General features: G+C 42.9%; 2 protein-coding genes across 3 annotated transcripts in view; one reads left to right on the top strand and one right to left on the bottom strand.

Annotated features, from left to right (window-relative positions):
• Positions 1 to 6,419, bottom strand: part of LOC138797411 (toll-like receptor 1) — a 24,754-nt gene extending 18,335 nt beyond the window's left edge. Inside the window, exon 1 of the mRNA XM_069977517.1 lies at positions 6,340 to 6,419. The gene's annotated coding sequence lies outside the window, so the exon portion shown is untranslated. The remainder of the gene's footprint in view (positions 1 to 6,339) is intronic.
• FAM114A1 (family with sequence similarity 114 member A1) overlaps positions 6,101 to 20,229 on the top strand; it is a 27,143-nt gene continuing 13,014 nt past the window's right edge. The window contains exons 1-10 of one of the 2 annotated variants that reach the window (XM_069977521.1): positions 6,101 to 6,170; positions 10,676 to 10,962; positions 12,595 to 12,682; positions 13,488 to 13,595; positions 13,742 to 13,836; positions 14,911 to 15,045; positions 15,404 to 15,556; positions 15,672 to 15,795; positions 16,460 to 16,545; positions 17,664 to 17,834. In XM_069977521.1, the coding sequence (XP_069833622.1) occupies positions 10,684 to 10,962; positions 12,595 to 12,682; positions 13,488 to 13,595; positions 13,742 to 13,836; positions 14,911 to 15,045; positions 15,404 to 15,556; positions 15,672 to 15,795; positions 16,460 to 16,545; positions 17,664 to 17,834 (1,239 nt within the window). In that variant the 5' untranslated portion in view covers positions 6,101 to 6,170; positions 10,676 to 10,683. Of the gene's footprint in view, positions 6,171 to 8,132; positions 8,212 to 10,675; positions 10,963 to 12,594; positions 12,683 to 13,487; positions 13,596 to 13,741; positions 13,837 to 14,910; positions 15,046 to 15,403; positions 15,557 to 15,671; positions 15,796 to 16,459; positions 16,546 to 17,663; positions 17,835 to 20,229 lie in introns of those variants that run through there. The other variant, XM_069977522.1, reaches the window with a different exon arrangement.

The following is a 20,229-nucleotide window of genomic DNA, read 5'->3' on the forward strand; positions in this document are numbered from 1 at the left end:
CCTCTAATGTACTGTACCACTGTCCTCTCTAATGTACTGTACCACTGTCCTCTCTAATGTACCATACCACTGTCCTCTCTAATGTACGGTACCACTGTCCTCTCTAATGTACGGTACCACTGTCCTCTCTAATGTTCTGGACCACTGTCCCCTCTAATGTACTGTACCACTGTCCCCTCTAATGTACTGTACCACTGTCCTCTCTAATGTACTGTACCACTGTCCTCTAATGTACTGTACCATTGTCCCCTCTAAAGTACTGTACCACTGTCCCCTCTAATGTACTGTACCACTGCCCTCTCTAATGTACTGTATCACTGTCCTCTGATGTACTGTACCACTGTCCTCTGATGTACTGTACCACTGTCCCCTCTAATGTACTGTACCACTGTCCCCTAATGTACTGTACCACTGTCCCCTCTAATGTACTGTACCACTGTCCTCTCTAATGTACTGTACCACTGTCCCCTAATGTACTGTACCACTGTCCCCTAATGTACTGTACCACTGTCCTCTCTAATGTACTGTACCACTGTCCTCTCTAATGTACTCTACCACTGTCCTCTCTAATGTACTCTACCACTGTCCTCTCTAATGTACTCTACCACTGTCCTCTCTAATGTACTCTACCACTGTCCTCTCTAATGTACTCTACCACTGTCCTCTCTAATGTACTCTACAACTGTCCTCTCTAATGTACTCTACCACTGTCCCCTCCAATGTACTGTACCACTGTCCTCTCTAATGTACTTTACTACTGACCTCCAAAATCATTGTTTTCCAACCAGTGGGTCCTCAGCTGTTCCTAAACTACAACCTCCATTATGTCACCATTCTAGTCTTGTAGTGACTGAAGGGTCACATGTTGGAGAACACTATACTAAATAAACCTCCCCCCTAAATTATTGTTTCCCTACCAGTGGCAAAACTACAACTCCCATTGTACCCTGGTGGCAGGACATGATGACAGTTTTAGTTTGGTAAGAGCTGAGGAGCCACTGTTAGGAAGCAATCATTTAGGGGTACAGTTTATTTAGTAAAGTGTTCTCCAACATGTGACCCTCCTGCTGTTCCTAAACTACAATCCCCACTATCTCCTGCCAGAAGGGCATGATGGGAGTTGAGTCGTCACAGGTTTGAGAACACTACTAAATAAACTCTACCTAAATGATTACTTCCTAACCAGTGACTCCTTAGCTGTTACCAAACTACAACTCTCATCATGTCCTGCCACCAGGGTACAATGGGAGTTAGCGCCGCTGAGTTCTAATGCGGGTGCATCCGCATCACAACTCCCCACTGCACATAATGGAGCGTGCGGCCGGAGCCACACGCTCCATTGGCTTTCTGCAGCCGCTATTCATTGAATAGCGGCCGCAGAAAACGGATATGTCAGTTTTCTATGGCGCTGCTAGGGATCCCGGCCGGAGTGTATACTACGTGTATACACTCCGGCCGGGATTCCTCAGAAGGCAGTACTACATAAGTTCAGTAGAAATCACGGCCATTGTTACAACGACCATGATTACTACTGAACTTATCTAGTGTGAACATAGCCTTAAACACTAACACATCCCATGCACCCAGGACACACACACACACATCTCATGCACCCAGGATACACACACATCCCATGCACCCAGGACACAGACACATCCCATGCACCCAGGACACAGACACATCCCATGCACCCAGGACACAGACACATCCCATGCACCCAGGACACAGACACATCCCATGCACCCAGGACACAGACACATCCCATGCACCCAGGGACACACACACACACACACACACACACACACACACACACAACCCATGCACCCAGGACACACACACACATCCCATGCACCCAGGACACACACACATCCCATGCACCCAGGACACACACACATCCCATGCACCCAGGACACACACACATCCCATACACCCAGGACACACACACATCCCATACACCCAGGACACACAGCACTTACTGTAATTGCAGGGAAGCTCTGAGGGGGCCATGTGGTGCAGCTCTCTGATCTTCTCCTCACAGTCGGACTCTGGGCCCCTCCTCTTCTTCTGTCCCGACATCCGAGAGCAGGAAGCAGCCGGAGGAGGTAGTGAGGGAGCAGGGGAGGGGCCCGGGCTGTGAGGAGGGGGCCCTGTCTGTGTTTCTTCTGCCCTGGTATAGAGTGAGCAGATACACAGACAGGAAGCTGCAGTGTCTGCCCTGAGTGCAGCGGCCGCTACTTCCGGCCAGCCTTAAAGTGGCAGAGCGACCTAATTAACATCCGGCCTCTGCGGCCCTTAAGTGTACTGGGGGGGACCGGCCCGGGGGCCCCCCTCTAATTTCGCTACTGGGCAGAGTAGAACAAAGCCAGTCAGTTCTCAGCACCTTCCAGCTTATTTCTCTACTATTTACATAAACATTAAAGGGGTTGTCCAGTGAAAATCTTTTTCTTTCAAAACAACTAGTTTCAGAAAGTTATATAGATTTGTAACTTACTTCTATTTAAAAAGATCAAGTCTTCCCATAGTTATCAGCTGCCGTATGTCCTGCAGTAAGTGTTTTCATTTCAGTGTGGGTGCTCCCTGCTGCCACCTCTGGCCGAGACAGGAATTATCCAGAGTAGTAGTAAATCCCTGTAGAAATTCTCTGCTGCTCTAGACAGTTCCTGTCTCAAACAGAGATGGCAGCAGAGAGCACTGTGTCAGACTAGAAAGAAAACAATATTTCATGCAGGACATACAGCAGCTGATAAGTATGGAAAGACTTGAGATTTTTAAATAGAAGTAAATTACAAATCTACATAACTTTCTGAAATGATATGAAAGAAAAAGATTTTTACTGGACAAACCCTTTACGTTTATCTGCAAAAATTCTACTTCTTTGGTCCCAAATGTCATACCTATGAATATTTCAAATGTATGCAAGTCATTGGGCATACAAAGCGGCCTCTCTACCTGTTCCCTCCTACAAGTGTTATAGATGGTGAATATTGGACCAATAATAAAGGGTACAGTAAATAACTCAATAAGATACTCTCCAATCCTGACCAGTTGGGTATAGTGGATATATGGAGTCAGATGTATTTATAGACATCTTAAAGGAACTATACCATCAAGCCTGGGCTGAAGCACTGGAGGCGGGCTGACCCACCCCCAATGGGAGGAAACCCCCCTTCCTCTATGATACAGCTCCATTGATTCTAATGGAGCCGTGTCATACAGGGGCGGAGGTTTCCTCCAACTAGGGGTGGGTCAGCCAGCCTCCAGTGCTTCAGCCCAGGCCTGATGGTACAGTCCCTTTTACTACTGGAACCCCCGCTGGATGGTAATTTAGCCTCCTCCCCATCACAGAAGGAGCAAGAAGGAGAAACCTTGGGGCAGTTATGCGGTGGCATATAGGTAGTCTATTCTGCTATTATGTTAGGTGAATAATCATTAGACACAGCCAGGCAATGCTAGCAAATATCACAACTCATCTACTCATCTACAAATATTTCCACCCACTCTCATCTCTCTCTCATCTTCCAACCTATTTACACTCATTTACTCAGCCTCTCATATTACACCCCAAGCGGCTCAATTACTTGCTACTAAAATTCAAATTTATTTTTACCTTAAAAGGAATTTATCTGATCTTAAGTACTAATGGTTTACATGCAGTGATATGTATCACTTAAGCCCCTATTACACAGGGTGACTGGAGGAGCAAACGAGCACTATCAGCGCTCGATTGCTCCTCGCTCCCCGCTCGCTGCTGCCGCCGCGGCAGCGAGCGGGTGGGTCTGGGGAGGGCGGCCGTAGGGAGGTGCGGGGGGGAGGGGGGCTGCCCGGGTGATGGCTGGATCGTCCGGGAAGCCCATAGGGGATAGCAGCGGTCTGCTGCCACCACTCCTATTCCACAGAACGACAGCAGCAGATCGCTGCTATCTAAGTCTTTTGTCTTTAAACATGTTGAAAGACAAATTACTGCAACGATCAGCCGACATCATTCATGTCAGCTGCTCGTTGCCTTCTATTCCACTGAACGATTATCAGCCGTAATGGTCCCTTTACACGGAGATATTATTATTCAAATTTTCGCAATAACGATTTGAGCGATAATCGGCTCGTGTAAACACTGTGTACGATCAAGCGACAAGCTATAAATCGTTCATCCTGATCTTTTAACATGTTCTAAAATCGTCGTTGGTCGTTCGCAGAAAATTTGCAGATCCCTTTGTCTAAACAGTCTTTCAATGATTCACCCTACAGTATGTGTGAGATGGGCTTAAGCGATCTTAAAATGGTCATAATAACGATTTTTTCAAATGATCTAAACACTGATCGTTATAAAAAACTTTGTTACTGCGAAATTGTTAATCGTTCAATTGCTCAAATTATCACTCTGTGTAAAGGGACCATAATAGCCGATAATCGTTCCATAAAATAGGGCCTTTATATACAGTACAGTCTGTCGCTGGAACAATTCTGTAAGCCCCAGTTCACACTTTTTTTTTTCTTTGTATTTAGCGTGTACTCTGGAAATATCCCAGCAGTCCGAGTGGACTCTGGTCATGAGCCCACTGCACAAAGGGTATCAAATAGCATAGTAAGCTACTCCATTCCACACAATGCTGTCCGCATAGTAATGCATATGCTTAACGGATGACATAATGGCCCATGGGTGATAGCTGGCACTGTATGGCATCTTTCACTGGACTCTTAGGAGTTTCCTCAGGGGACCTTACTAGCAGACTTTGCTGGACCTCAGAAACAATAGCAGAAATATAGCATTTAGTAGCGCACTCTTCCCCCTGCTGGATGGGTGCTGCCAGGGTGAAGGTTTTTACATGACCATGTTCCTAGTGTTTATCTCTATGTGTTACCTGGTGGCAGCAGAGAATGCAGGCTCCACTGAGCAGCAGAATAGCAGAAAAACCTTTCAGTAGCAGACCTGGTACATGTGGATGGATGATGGATTTCAGCACTACCTTATACTGTTTAATAGCTGTGCGTGCAGGCAGCTATAAATAGAGACATAATACAGCATTATTGCCAATTCATTTTTTAGATGTTATAGTACCAGGGTGAAGCACATTGTAGTGCACTTTACTACCAGGAGGTGGACCCCATATACTATAATGAGCCTGTCTCCTGTAATCAGACTGAGTGCTGAGTTGGGAAAGAACTCCCTGCCACCTTCTTCACCCTGTTATAACTAAACTAGAACTCATATACCCTATATACATATATTTATTGGAACATTTAGGGAAGAATGAGAAATGTTAACGGCATGCTGAAAAATGCCACAAGCAGAGGAGCAGACAGGGAATATAGCAGCTTTTGTAGACTTGCCATTTGGAGACAGAGTTTGCTGTATAGAACAATGGCTGCAGCTATGATGAACCGCTGAGGAAAAGCAATGCATTCTGGGAATTGCAGTGCTTAGCACAATGATAATCCGACACAGGAGGTGACCCAAAACACACACAAAACAGATTTTTGGTGGTCCCAGAACTGGGGCAGGAAGGTACTTTCTGAAACCAGTTAAATAAAAAAAAATTAATTGGAGTACCCCTTTAAAGGCAGAACTTAACTCCAATAACTCCAATCTCAACAATTCACTATAGAGGTATAACCAATGTGCAATGCAGACACCTCACTACAGCTTTGCCTGGACTTGGAGTACTAACAAGAACAACTCCATTCTAATTGTGGATGCAGCCATTGCCTCCCTCCATGTGTGACAAACTAAAACCTGACTTCTTTGTTCCCCAACCTGTGACTCTCTACCTGTTACCTGTGACTCTCCACCTGTTGCATAACTACACTGCCCATCATCCTGTCCAGAAAGCCTGCAACAGGTTGAGGAACATTGCTCAGAAGAAAATCAAAAAGCTTTAAAGTTATGATGGAAGTAGGAGTTTTACAACAGCCGGAAAGCAAGACTTGGGAAACTGCTGCAAAGGATAAAATAAATATAAACTAATATCTGTTTACAATAATAGCTAAAATACAAGTAAATATAGAGCAGAAGAAAGAGAAGGGACATTCCCCTTAGCTAGACAGTAGGAAGCTGAGCTGTGCTGGAGCACACTGTCAGGGCATTGGAGTGACTGAGTCCTGGGTGAATGAGTGTACGTGGCAGTAGGGAGGAGTGAGTGCAGCACATCCCTGCAAGGAGGAAGAGCTGAGCGGTAAGGAGTCCCCGTTATTCCCACAGCAGCTGCTACTAGTACAATGCACTCACTTATATATATATATAGCGACCGGTGCAGCACTGGGCACACGTCACACTGTGTCTATATACATAGAGTAGTATCAGGACAGAGGCATTAGGACCCCGGACTGTATACTTTAGCATACCTCTCTGCTCTATAGCTCATGGCTGGGGTGAAGCAGATAAAACGCACTCAGATCGGGCTTCTCGGTGAATTGTGATGTATTGCAGGAGTCGCCCAACTTGTAATTTAATAAAGCGGATATACCAGCAATACACGAAAGTTACCGCGAGGTGGCGCTATTTCATTAGAAAAATACCAGGAACTATCCTCGCACAGAGCAGATAGAGAGCGGCGCCTTGTTGGAGCCTCAGTGTAGGCACTAGAGGGAAATCCCTAGCTCAGGGTAAAGGTCATCACAAGTAATATGAAACAATATGCTCGTCTATTTGCTAGTAATATCACAGTAACACAAAGTCCAGCATCACATGGATCCTATTTTATGATATAAATATCATTAGTAGAGAATAAACAAATATTAATTCATAACATTAAATAATTGATGCACTTGATTTTACTCAGTCCTTCCTATAGCAGTCATTTTGGCAATGGCATTTTCATTTTTTATCCCCCAACCCCCCAAGAGCCATAACAATTGTATTTTACCATTGATCTATAAAGGCTTTTTTTTGTTGTATTTTTAAATAGTACCCATACAAAATATTAAAGTGTTCCTGTAGTAGTTATCTCCTATCTGAGGGCACCCCAGTCCATGCAGCACAGTACAGCTGCCAACCGTACAATGCTCAGTGAGTTCATATACAGGTCTATTTCTAATATATAGGACTTTATAGTGTCACTTATTACAATAATGGAAATTTATACACATTTATAGTTTTATAACTTAAAAATTTATTTTATTTTATTTGTCTTGCATCGCCATATTTTTATGTGTCATCAGACAGGGGGGAAAAGCCAAATTTAGGTGGTAAATAATAAGCATGTTCATTATATAGCTTTGTATTTCTGTCAGTCTTTTTTCAACCAAAACCAGGAGTGGAACTGACAGGGCTAAATTATAATGGAAAGATTTGCACAGCTTCTGTGTTTATAAATCACTCCTGGTTTTGGTTAAAAAAAAAAAAAAAACTGACAGAAATACTGTGTGTGAACATTGCCTTTTGAATGGTCATAATCAAGTACGGCCGTTATTTTATACAAGGTATGCACTGACGGACAATTTCCCATTGATTTTAATGGAGGGCATTATAACATTGAACTGCAGATTCATATTTTAAAAAAATCAACTACATATTGATTTCATTGCATTTCTTAAAAATCCAGCCTCATGCATTGTACTATAATTTGCTATGGCAGCAGTTAGCAGGCAATATTATATGGCAGTCTCCCACTAACACATAGTTCGGTATTTGCTATTGTCACTGCATGTTGGGAGTTGTAGTTTTGCAAAAGCAGGAAAGCCATTGTTTACAAATGACTGCACTATAGAGAGAGCTGTCTGCCTTCAAGTGGTCACTCCTGTTACAATATCCAGTTCTCTATGAAGGAACTACAAATAACTGCATGTCCTGCTATACCCTAGCATATCTAAAACCAGCATGGCCGAGGGATTGCCCACAGCTGTAGACAGGTTTTTGCAGACAGATATTCCTCTAGTGTCTGGAAATGTGTCCAGAATTTTCCTTCTTTCTTTTTTTTTCAATAACTTTATCAGTCACAATTGTAGACTCAAGGGTGGAGATCTCTGTTGTTAACCCTATCACAACTGAACAATATTGAGAAGTTTTACAATACGGTTAATTAACTCTTCTGATAACATAGAGGATAGACGTGGTACATGCTATAAGAGCGTTAAACAAATCCTGAGGTGTGAAGGCAAAGCTCAGCCCTGGCTCCAGATCTTAGCTGATTGTATCCAGCATGGGAAGGGTTAAGTGGAGAGCATACAGCGTGGCAGTGTGTAGCTGCTTGTGATCACACATCTGGCTCCTGAGAGGTAGGTGACTGAAGGCTTGCGCTTCTCTGGTCATCACAAATATACAGGGTTTTGGTTAGAATGATTAAAAGTGTTACGGATTTGGAGATATAAAAGTTTTCGAAGTTGCGGAAAGTTTTATACGGCCAAAGTGTAACAGTACCAGCAGCGGACGTCATAGATATAAGCAGTAACTGAAGACTTTATTACATAAATGTGCAATAAAATTGCCTACAAACTTATAATTAGATCTCTAAGTATATATACCTATAGATGTAGCAGAGCCCAGTTTGTTACTTGACACAACATTTTGGTTTTAGATAGGACTACACTGAAGTGCAAATGAAATAGCTTAGAAACACATTCAGCTCTGCTACATCTGTATATACAATATAGAATCGTATGTTAATCAGTGTTACCAATATATAAGTGATTACAATGCGGTCATAAAAGAAGACAAGTTAGGGCGGTGAATACTTTTTAATGTATCTAAATATACTCACATGTGCCCCCTTTATCTATAAAATACAAACATTGTTTCCTCTTAAAAACTTTGTACGGTTCAGTGCGTGCCCAGCAATGTGTTAACATGGTAAACAGCGCTGCGACTGTCCTGTTTGCAGAAGCAGGTGACTTGCTGATCACAGAAACCAACAGCAAAGGTTCTCCTGCCTGGAGTGTGTGTGCATTGTACAGTAAATGTAAGGTTTTTCTTGATTCTTTGTGACTATATTTGCCTCTTTTATGGGTGTCAGGCTGTATGATTGTTCAGTCAACCAGGTCTGTTTATTGCGGTAACCACAGGATACAGCAAGTACTTCCTCACCATAGGGCGATGCATCATGAGGATAACAAAGTTCATAACTCCACCTGGATGGAGTGAGCTAATACCTTAAAGGCGTACTCCAGAAAGTAAAGGTTTTTTGTTTGATTGATTTTGTTAATACATTGCTTTACTAAAGTTATATTATCTATATTTTTTTCTTTATATACCAACTTTCTCAGTGGTTAGCACTGTAGCCTTGCAGCGCTGGTTTCCTGGGTTCAAATTCCACTAAGGGCAACATCTGCAAAGGGTTTGTATGTTCTCTGTGTTTGCGTGGGTTTCCTCCCACACCCAAAACACGCAGTTAGGTCAACTAACCTAATATTGTGAGCCCTTATGGGGACAGGGACCAAAAAATTTAACAAACTGTGTAAAGTGCTGCGGTATCAGTAAGCGCGATACAAATAATAAATAAAAGTATTATTATTATTATTCCATTGAGTGGCATCAGTAAGGGGGTTCTGGGCTCTGCATCAGTGACGGACATGTTGAAATTGACCACCGGTGTGGAGTTATAAAGTCATTGTACAGTATCTAAATTTCTGTTACAGATTGTTCACAGATTTACCAAGGTACTTCAATGTGGACATCGAAATCTGCATTCAACCCCATTGTTGTAGCAACTCTGAAAGCAAACCCATAGGATTTGTTTACCAGTGCATGTAGGTTTCATATTATTCAGTGTAGATTTGCTGCTGACAAGTTTTTACAGCAAATATTGTGTGTGAAGGTACTCTTGTGGGGACTGCACAACAACAATTCCCACCATGCCTGGGCTGCCAAAGCTTTAGCTTTGGCTGTCCAGGCATGATGGGAATTGTAGTTTTGCAACAGCTGGAGAGTTGAAGGTTTCCCATCCCTGCCTTAGGGCCCTATTACACCATCATTATCTGACAGATTTTTTTTAAGCCAAAGCCAGGAATGGATTTGAAAAGAGGATAAATCTTAAAGGGGTACTCCGGCAGGGGGGCTATTTTGGGATCTGGCCGGGGAGGAGGTGGCTGAGGGAAACGACGTCCACTCACCTCCCCGATCCCAGCGGCGGGTCCTGTATAACAACGCTCCGGTCCCCGATGCCCGCCCGCTTCCTGGTGTCTGACGCGGGCTCGAGACGTGACGTCTCAAGTCCGCTCAGCCAGTCAGTGACAGAGGCGGGATCCGTTTCAAGTCCACTCAGATCCCACCTGTCACTGACTGGCTGACAGACTTGAGACGTCACATCTCGAGCCCCCATCAGACACCAGGAAGTCGCCCGACACCGGAGACCAGCCGCAGGAACCGGGGAGGTGAGTGGACGTCATTTCCCTCAGCCACCTCCTCCCCGGCCAGATCCCAAAATAGCCCCTGTCGGAGTACCCCTTTAATCTTGCCTTTATTACCTGTTCTCTGTTTACTGTCTGTTCCTGGCTTTGGCTCAAAAAAATCTGTCAGATAATCTGTTGGTGTAATAGGGCCCTAATACTTATGCTTATAATTCTTCTAAATGTGCAGTAATGAATTGTATATGTCATGTATTGATGGTGGAGGGCATCGGCTATGCTCACCATGTGTTTGCTAACTATTCCCTGTTCCCTATTGAGACTCATAGGCACCCACTGTTGCTCTATGGAGCCCAAAAGTATTTCTATAATCTTACATTAGTTCTTCTTCTCTTCAAAGCAGTTAAAATGTCAAGTGAAGGGGTTAAAGCAGATGAGGAGACCACTGAGACTGAGCTAGAGAAAATTGCAAACCTTGTACTCAGGAGCAATGAGGCGTCTGTGACAGAAGACAAACCTGAAAATACAGAAATACCCAACATCCCAGGGACTGAACCTGACCAGAACACCGAGGAGAAAGTATCTCCAGAGGAGTCCCCCCGACCGAACCCAGAGGAGTGCTGCGACACTGTGAACTTAGAAGCAGCATCTGACTCCAAGGCTGAAGAGGAAGAGCAGAAACATCTAGTATGTATACCTACACTAAAGCTTAGTCCTCTTGTCTGAAGGCTTTTGTAGTGGCAGCAATTACTGTGAATTAAGATCAGGATGGAGTTGTTTTGGCAGCTAAGTCTGTGCCTCCGGGTGTCTCCTTTCTCTGCAGTCTGCTATCCACTGCCTGTTTGATAGGCTGTGTCTCTAGCTAGATCATCATTAGTAACCCCTACCTCCACATGCCTTCTATAGTAGTGTACTGTGTAAATTATCAGCCCAGTACAGTGCCAGCCATTCAGTGCATGGCATAGCAGAGAGGAGTATGTGCTGTGACTGGCCAGAGAAGTAAGGGAAAGGAAACCCTATTTGTATACTACTGACAAACAGTTGAGCCCTGGTCTCGTCCCCCAATGGAGGGGAATCTCAGGGGCTCGATAAGTGAGAACCCTAAAATCGCTGTTTCACTCCTTTTAGGGGTTATTCGAACAAGCCCATTAGGTTTTTTAAAATCTTTTGATGCTTTAAACATTGTTTTCCAGCAACTGAATTTAGTACCTTTTAATCTCCAAATTTCAGCAGAAACTTGCCGTTTGGCGTAAACTACCATTATCGGTAGTGGGGATCTTAACACCCGCGTATCAGGCTAGAATCATTATAGAGGGCAAAAGATGACGGGGCTTAGCAATCCCGAAAGCGGCCATATACTTCTTGGCGGCACAGTTGTAACACCTGCGGGGCTGGAATGTTTCTGAAGTAGGAGATCAGAATAAGGCCCTTATCGGGCATCAGTCAGACTTTATAATTGTTAGAGGCCAAAAGAATGTTATTACTCACTCCACAGATTCCGACTTTGTTGCTTCTTCATAAGGTGTGGTGGAAACTTAGAGATCTCTATGGTATTACGGGATACACACCCTACACTTTCATTTGGGATAGCCCATGGCTTGGGGAACTACATTTTTTGGAGGGGTTCTCTACCTGGAGAGATGCGAGACTTAGGAAAATCATGCAGTTGTATGATGGTAGACAGCTGAAGCGTCTTGATTAGTTACAAAACCAATTCACATTACCTCACACTCAATTCTATAAATATTTGGGATACATCAATGTGTCCAAGATGTCACTTTCATGAGGGGGGTCTCTTACACATGTTTTGGCATTGTCCCAAACTATTTCGCTATTGGAGAGGGGTGACGCAAGGCCTATTCTGTAGAATTACAGCAATCCCCACTGGTTTTCATATTAGGGTACGTAGAAGATTTAGCTCTAGACGTTGTGGAACACACTGCAGTGGCTTGTATTTTATTCATGGCATGAAAAATCATTGCCAAACATTGGCTTGTTGAGACTCCTTCCTCAGTAGCAGAATTTGTAGGGAAGGTCAACTGGGTATCCCCTCTCAGGGTTTTGTTTGTATTGGAAAAAACTGTTTCAAAAATTTTCTATAAAAAAGACTTTATTAAAAAAAAAAAAAAAAAAATTTGTTGTTCCCTCTGACCTTTTAACATGTATAGGAGCAGTTTTTGCTGTTTTTTTTAGTTGTTTTATACAGTCCTGGTTTGGAGTATGTATTACTGTATGTGTTTTTATGATGTGTGTTATGCTGGTTGTTGACTTCACTGCAAAGTACAGTCTGTACAGCAAAGTGTACTGTGTATGTTTAAGGACCCAGAGAGTTTCGGCAAGGAAAGCACTTGGAGCACCTGGGGAACATGGGGCAAGTCTCTTCTGTCATCAGCCAGTGCAACTGTGGGTAAGTACTCCTAACAACATAGTAACGCCTAAGGGTAGCTTCACATGTACCGTATCGCAATGGATTTTCTGGTGTGGATCCGCAGCAGATTTGACTAAATGAATGAACACAGCATCAAATCTGCACCATCCACAGCAGATCCACACCAGAAAATCCACAGAGATACGGTACGTGTGAAGGTACCCTAATAAAGATCAAAGCTTACTATAGACATGATATTGGGCCAGATTGCACTATGATTTATATGATAAGCAACCATGTAGTGATGCTCATCTCTAAGGAATACTAAGGTTATATTGGTTAAAAAATACAATGTGTTCAATCCCTGTTCCCCCATTATGGATGTTGGGGACTCTTTCCTTCTTTGAATTCTAGTATACTGTATAAGTCTAGAATTTGGAGCAGTATACTTTATGAGGCTATGTTCCCACTCAGTATTTTTGTTTAGTATTTTGCAACCCAAACCAGGAGTGGATTGAAAACACAGAAAGGCTATGTTCCCACACTGTTGAAATTGAGTGGCTGGCCGTCATTTAATTGCAAATAATTGCTGTTATTTTAGAACAACAGACATTATTTGCCAATTAATGACGGCCATCCACTTAATTTCAACAGTGTGTGAACATAGCCTTTCTGTGTTTTCAATCCACTCCTGGTTTGGGTTGCAAAATACTGAGCAAAATTACTGTGTGGGAACATAGCCTAAGTCTGGATTTTGGATCAGTCTTCAAAAAAAAAAACCTCTGGTAGCACAAAAGCAATAGAGGCATCTGTTAAACCAGCAATGTGTTCTCTGTTGAACCAGGACATGGGATATCTGCAGTGAAGGAGAAAGCAGGAGCCACATTAAGAATCCGATCTTCAGAGTCTGAGTCAAGTAGCGATATAGGAGCACCTGAAGCTGGAGAAGAAGGTAAATACGTATTGCATACTATGATACCACTACTATGTACAAAAATCTGTTCGTAGCCAATAATACCATAATTGGGCTAAAGAAGATACATCTTATTGTATTGTTGTATTAATAGTGGGTTATGCTCTTTTTCTATTCACTTACAGTATCAGCAGAAAATGTTGAGAGCCTAGCAGAGCCCACTTCCCCTACAGCAAGTCGCGGAGTATTCTCAGCTTTATCTAATGCTGTACAGAACACAGTAAGTTATGTCCTGGACCTTGTGATGGATGATATTACATTAGGATCATGTGTTCTGAATTAGCTGTATATGTCATTTATACATTGTAATATTGCTGCGTTACTATCTTACAAGTACTGGCTGTCATTGTGGTTAAGCATATGTATGAGCATATGTATGAGCTGTGCCCCCCCCCCTCCTCCTGTTTGTTCCCAGGCACTCCCCCTCCCATCTTCCTCCTCTCCTATCCATAGACTTGTATTGTTTGTAATCTGATCCCTGAGCTAGCTGCAAGTCGGAAGTAATAAAAAAAAAATAGGGGGAGTGATCATTTTTGGCTGATAAGATAAATTACAAACTTTCTTACATTTTGTTGTACTGTTTATCTAGGGAAAGTTTGCTGAAACAGTAGTGCCTATTTAACCCCTTAGTGACCACCCATGCATGTTTTTACAGTGGTCACTAAGGGACGTCTGGCTGGGCCAACGCCTTTATACTACTAGTTTAACCCATTACATGCCACGGTCAAATTATGATTACAGTATGTAATGGCCTTGCAGAGCTCTGGCAGCTGGTGTCACTATAACCGGATGTCAATAGGTTTCCATTGCGGCTGGAAACCTACTGTATATGTGCTGGTATAGAGGCATGCCTCTAGCAGTGCTGGTATAGTCAGCACTCCTTGTCTGCATAATACTCTGCACTTCAAAGCTCATTTTGTGACAAAATGTTCTACTTTTCCCCTTTACTAGCACAAATTTAGCCTCTCAATGGGTGGTGTAAAGTTAGATAAAAATGTCCAAAATTTTATTTATATGCTAAGCCACTTTGATAAATCTGGCACATTCTCACCTTCTTAAACTGTCTATTATAGGTTTACACTCTCTAAGGATTAAACCAGTTTAGTAAACCTTCCCCACTGTATATGCGGGGTATTAGCAGCCTGTAGTTGGTTCCATATATAGCACTGCAGTTACTTACAGTAAATCCCTGACATGGAATGGTTCTTTGATCCCTTATTTAATCTTTCTTGTTTTAATTATTTTTTATTACTTGTAGAGTCTAATTTCCCATAATGTTCTACAAATTGTCTAGGGTAAGTCCGTATTGAGCGGTGGCCTTGACGCCTTGGAGTTTATTGGAAAAAAGACAATGAATGTCTTGGCTGAAAGTGACCCAGGATTTAAGAAAACTAAGACTCTTATGCAGAAAACGGCATCTTTGTCTCAGGTAATGACACAAGAGTCTCCGAAAACATGTGATGCTTCACTGTCTTTCATCTGTAATTGCTGTAAAGGGGACCGTCCACACTCATATGGAGCTTTATCATATGCCTATGCAGAACCTATGTATCTCCCTAATAAAGGACTCCCCTATTGGTTACAGCTAAGATTTCTAGAATTAGTATGTACTAAATCAATGGACTCCCATTTCTGTGGGCCTATCTGCTGCTGCCCCATTCACATCTATGGGTTAAAAAAGACAATCAATTGCTATCTTGGCCATTTCCACAGTTTCCTTAATAAACACTGGGGACACTGATATTAATATGTATTGAAGATGACAGACATTAATTTACTTTGTGCAGATGTTGAGGGAAGCCAAAGAAAAAGAGAAGCAGAGGCTAGCAGAGCAAGTATCAGACGAGAGGACGGCACACTATGGCTTGTTATTTGATGAATACCAGGGCCTGTCCCATCTAGAAGCTTTGGAAATACTCTCCAATGAAAGTGAGACAAAGGTAATATACATGGGTGATCGCTCTACTGATTTGTGACCTTATCTGAACACCAATACTCTTACACAATATTACATGTGATATTTTTGCCTCTACTATTTGCTATACATCACGGCAGGTCCAGGCTTATTTATCATCGCTGGGAGATGAAACGTTGGAAACCTTAAAAGTTGATCTTATTGCCATCAAGGATATTTTTCTACAGAAGGATATCGACAGCGAGGAAGAAAGTGATACTAAAGGTAGGCATATGCAAATGACTCGTACAGAGGTCTAGATCACTATATTATTAAAGCCTGACATTCCTGAAATTAAAAAAATGAGGGTAAGTTAGGAAGCTAAATGGACAAACCCAATCCCAGCTTTGATGTGTATGATGTGTAACATTTTAGTGACAAAGTTTTCAACTTTCTCTTTGCTCACTTTATTTGGAGAATGGCAAGAAAGGTGGCAAAGCGAAATGCCAAAAGAAAAAAACAGTGGGGTGCCAACAATTGCTTACTGTGGAGTGTTGGGGCAGTGTTAGTGTAGCTGAGCTCTAGTTCAAGTAAACAGGAGCTAAGCTGCAGTAACCAGGCCCAACCACTAGAAAATAGATGGAGCCAGCTGTTTCCCGCCCTAATCACTGTGTTACACGGCTACCAAACAGCTGATCAGCTGACTGTCGGCCAACCTGATGATTGGTTGGTGCACCATCCTGTGGATAGACTATCAACCATATTAAAGCTTTTTTTTACATAATGTAGTCAAGTCATGGGTTTACACAAATTTTAGCAAAATCATTGCAAAAACTATTGAGTTCTATGAGTTTTCATAGGTTTGTGTTATTCTTTGATTGTGATTTGTGTCTCACAAATATATTAGCATTTAATTATTATAGTAAATTCCCTCTATTGATCTGTACAGGAGAGGAGACTGAAGAGTTTACACGCATGCTTACCGAATTACTGTTTGAGCTTCATGTCGCTGCTACCCCTGACAAGCTCAATAAGGTATTACCTATACAGAGTTCAAGGGTTCTTTCTCAAACTCTATTTTTACCCTCTGGAGTGGTGTTAACCTTAAAATGCAGGTGTGAAAACATTTACACACATTTTCTACTCACATTATAAAGGACGTCGGGTGCTGCAAAATAAAAAAAAAAAACACACACACATACTCACCCCAACCTTGATCCCACAAGATTTTATTCTGACAACATCCAGTTCCCGATGCTCTAAACTTCTTTCATTGGTGCAGAAACTGCCTGCCCAGCCATTAGAGGACCGCAGCAGTGACACACCTCAGCCAGTGGTTGGCTGATTGGGAAGTTTTTGCATGAACAGGGAGAAACTAAATGCCAGATTTACAGCTGTAGGATAACAGGGTGGGTGAGTATATATATTTTTTTTATTTATTTTGCAGCACCAAGGATGCTTTCTTATTTTTTTTTATATTTATATTTCCTGGAAAACTCCATTAAACTGAGGTTCAATTTCAAACTATATTGCCAGAAACTACAGGACTTCTGCAGCACCACTCACCTCTGTATATTATCAGGTTCTGACATTAGAATGTATTGAAATGAGAGAAGGCTCGGCACTCACGTTACTTCAATGCAGGTACAGTATATTTTATTCCATACAATCAATACACATCAAAATTTCAGGAGGTATTTTGGCCAATCCACAGTGAATGGGCCGAAACACATTCTGTCTGACATTTTGATTTATACCAACTGTATGGAATAAAGTATACCTGCATTGAAGAAACATGGGTGCTGGGCCTTCACTCATTTCATAGTATTTGGGAATAGCCCAGTTGCCACATGCAGCAAATAATTGACTGGAGTGCCAACCCTTTGAATTTTTGGGTTGATACTAGAATGTTACCTGAATAGCTTAGAGGCATCACACATGACCGCGTGGTGACTGTTGGTAAGTTGGGCCAAGACTTAATATAAATTACATATAATATTATATTTTACAGCTATATATATATGTGCTATCATATGGCTATGTTAGTTGTATAAAATAAATCTGTGATATAAAAATATTTGGACACCTGGGATATTTCCCATTATATTTGGAGAAGAGTTCTAATTGTCACCTTTGCTGTTCGACATATTTAGGCTATGAAGAAGGCTCACGACTGGTTGTCAGCGGAGAACATGTACCTAGAAGAACAGAAAGAAAATCTGGCTATAAATGTACAGGAGGTGACAGAACTCACAAAGGACAATCCAACAGAGCTCAGTGAAGAAGAAGGCAAAGATGTGGTTAAGAAAACACTCAGCTCTGAAGTAAGTTGATCACATGCCTGCCTTATTTTTTCTTTATGACATATAAGCAATATCTTTTTATGCAAAACTCTATTGTAAAATCAGTCTAGTCCTTTGCAGAATTAAAGAAATCAAAGTATTTTGGGGACTATCAGTGCTTGATTGCTGGGAATCTGATCCTTCTATCCCCATGATCAATGTATACTCAGGGACAGTTTCGCACCTGGAAGTGTGGTAATGCCTGATACTGCAGCTCAGTCCCATTCAAATAAACCTACTCTTCTCATTTGTGTAGGTCCTGGGGGTCAGATTTTGAGGGCCTTTTCTAGGGATAAGAAGGGATTTTTTGGATAAGATAAAACCATAGTCTATAACAAAACGACCTGCCCTAGTTCTATGTACTTAGGATTTTCTTGAATCAGGGTCAGAGAAATATGCTGTGCATCTTCTGACTACACCTTCTTTATGTGTCCTTGAAGACGATGGACCATAAACAACATTTACCACCCATCCACAGGATATGGGACAAATGTATGAGTATGATCAGGGCCGCCATCAGGAATTTCGGGGCCCCATACAACCAAAGTGTCTGGGCCCCCCACATTAATAAAAAAATAAAATAAATTGTGTGTTGGCCCCACGCCTTGCTGGGAGGTATAATTTGGTTCAGATTAATTCTAGAGAACTGGCTCATATACCCCATTTTCCCCAGTGGCTTAAAATGTAACCTCTGTTATACAGTTATAAAATTGTAGAAACTAAATGTGAACAAGGTGCAATGTAAATGTCACCATACAGACACTTACTTGTATAGCCGTCTCTTGTGCTCTGTATGCAGTGCATTATATTCACCCTTGCAGCGTACAATTTATAGCGTGTCTTCAAGCCCAGCGGGGCTCATTATGATGGAGACTAAAACTTATACAAGAGTGGGGTAGGGGTTCCCCTGTATTCAGAATGCTGTTGAGTACTAGGCAATGCCCCGTTTGGGGTTATTGAATTATGAGGGTCTGGGGGGGGGGGGGGGGGTGCTGTTTGATTTGTATATGTTCACCAATATCCCCTCCCCGGTATGCTCACTAACATAAAATGTTGATAAGGCTAATATAATGAGGCTGTTCCATGTTAGTGAGCATATACAAATCACCCCCCCCCCCAGGCAGACTAGTTTAGCTCACCCAAGACAGTGATAGCGAATACATGGCGGTGAGCAGGCCTGTATTTAGAGTTCATGCTGCCCTAGGCACTTTGCACGCGGAGGCGCCCGCCCCCCCCCTCCCATTACTGTACATGCATGGTATATACCCTGGCACTTGGTTGCCGCTCTGCTTGATGCCCGCTGTTCTCATCAAACAGACGTGATGGAGGAAGGAAGGAGGCCGGGGACGTCTTAGTTTGGGGACCGGTTCTGTCCAGTGTTGGACTGGGGTACCTGGGGCCACCAACATACAACCAGTGAGACACGACATGCTGACCCGCTCCTTTCCTGAATTCATCTGTATCTGTGACAAATCTCAGAACACCCTCCATTTATACAGCTCTCAAGGTATGCTGGGAGTTGTAGTCTCTGAGAGGACAACCCTTTAATAAATCACTGTGTGCAGAGTCTCCTGGTGGCTGCAATCTGTGGGTGACAACCATCAGCCCTGAAGGTCCAGCAAAACATCTGCAAAACATCTGTCTACAGCCGCAGTTATCATAGGATTGTACTACTTTACTACAACTCCCAGCATATCCTGAGGGCTGCAGACTGTCAGTACATGCTGGGAGTTGTAGTGCCTGCAGCTGTTGTAGTTGGATCCTAGGTGCATCATACACTGGAGGCTTTGTGGCATATAAGAATACATAGATCTGTGGGGGCTCAGTACAGGGAAGTGACCCCAGAACAGCACTAATAGGGGATAGAACAAAAACATCTCCCCCTATCCCTATTAGTGATGTTCTGGGGTCACTTCCCTGCACTGAGCCCCCACAGATCTATGTATTCTGATATGCCACAAAGCATCCAGTGTATGATGCACCTAGGACCCAACTACAGCAGCTGCAGGCACTACAACTCCCAGCATATCCTGAGGGCTGCAGACTGTTCTGGGAGTTGTAGTGCCTGCAGCTGTTGTAGTTGGGTCCTGGAGGCGTTGTGGGAAATCAGAATACATAGATCTGTGGGGGCTCAGTGCAGGGACGTGACCCCAGAACAGCACTAATAGGGGATAGGGGGAGATGTTTTTGTTCTATCCCCTATTAGTGATGTTCTGGGGTCACTTCCCTGCACTGAGCCCCCACAGATCTCTGTATTCTGATCTCCCACAAAGCCTCCAGTGTATAATGCACCTAGGACCCAACTACAACAGCTGCAGGCACTACAACTCCCAGCATTTACTGACAGTCTACAGCCCTCAGGATATGCTGGGAGTTG

The sequence above is a fragment of the Dendropsophus ebraccatus genome, chromosome 7, assembly GCF_027789765.1.
Source record: "Dendropsophus ebraccatus isolate aDenEbr1 chromosome 7, aDenEbr1.pat, whole genome shotgun sequence".
Classification (NCBI taxonomy): Eukaryota; Metazoa; Chordata; class Amphibia; order Anura; family Hylidae; genus Dendropsophus; species Dendropsophus ebraccatus.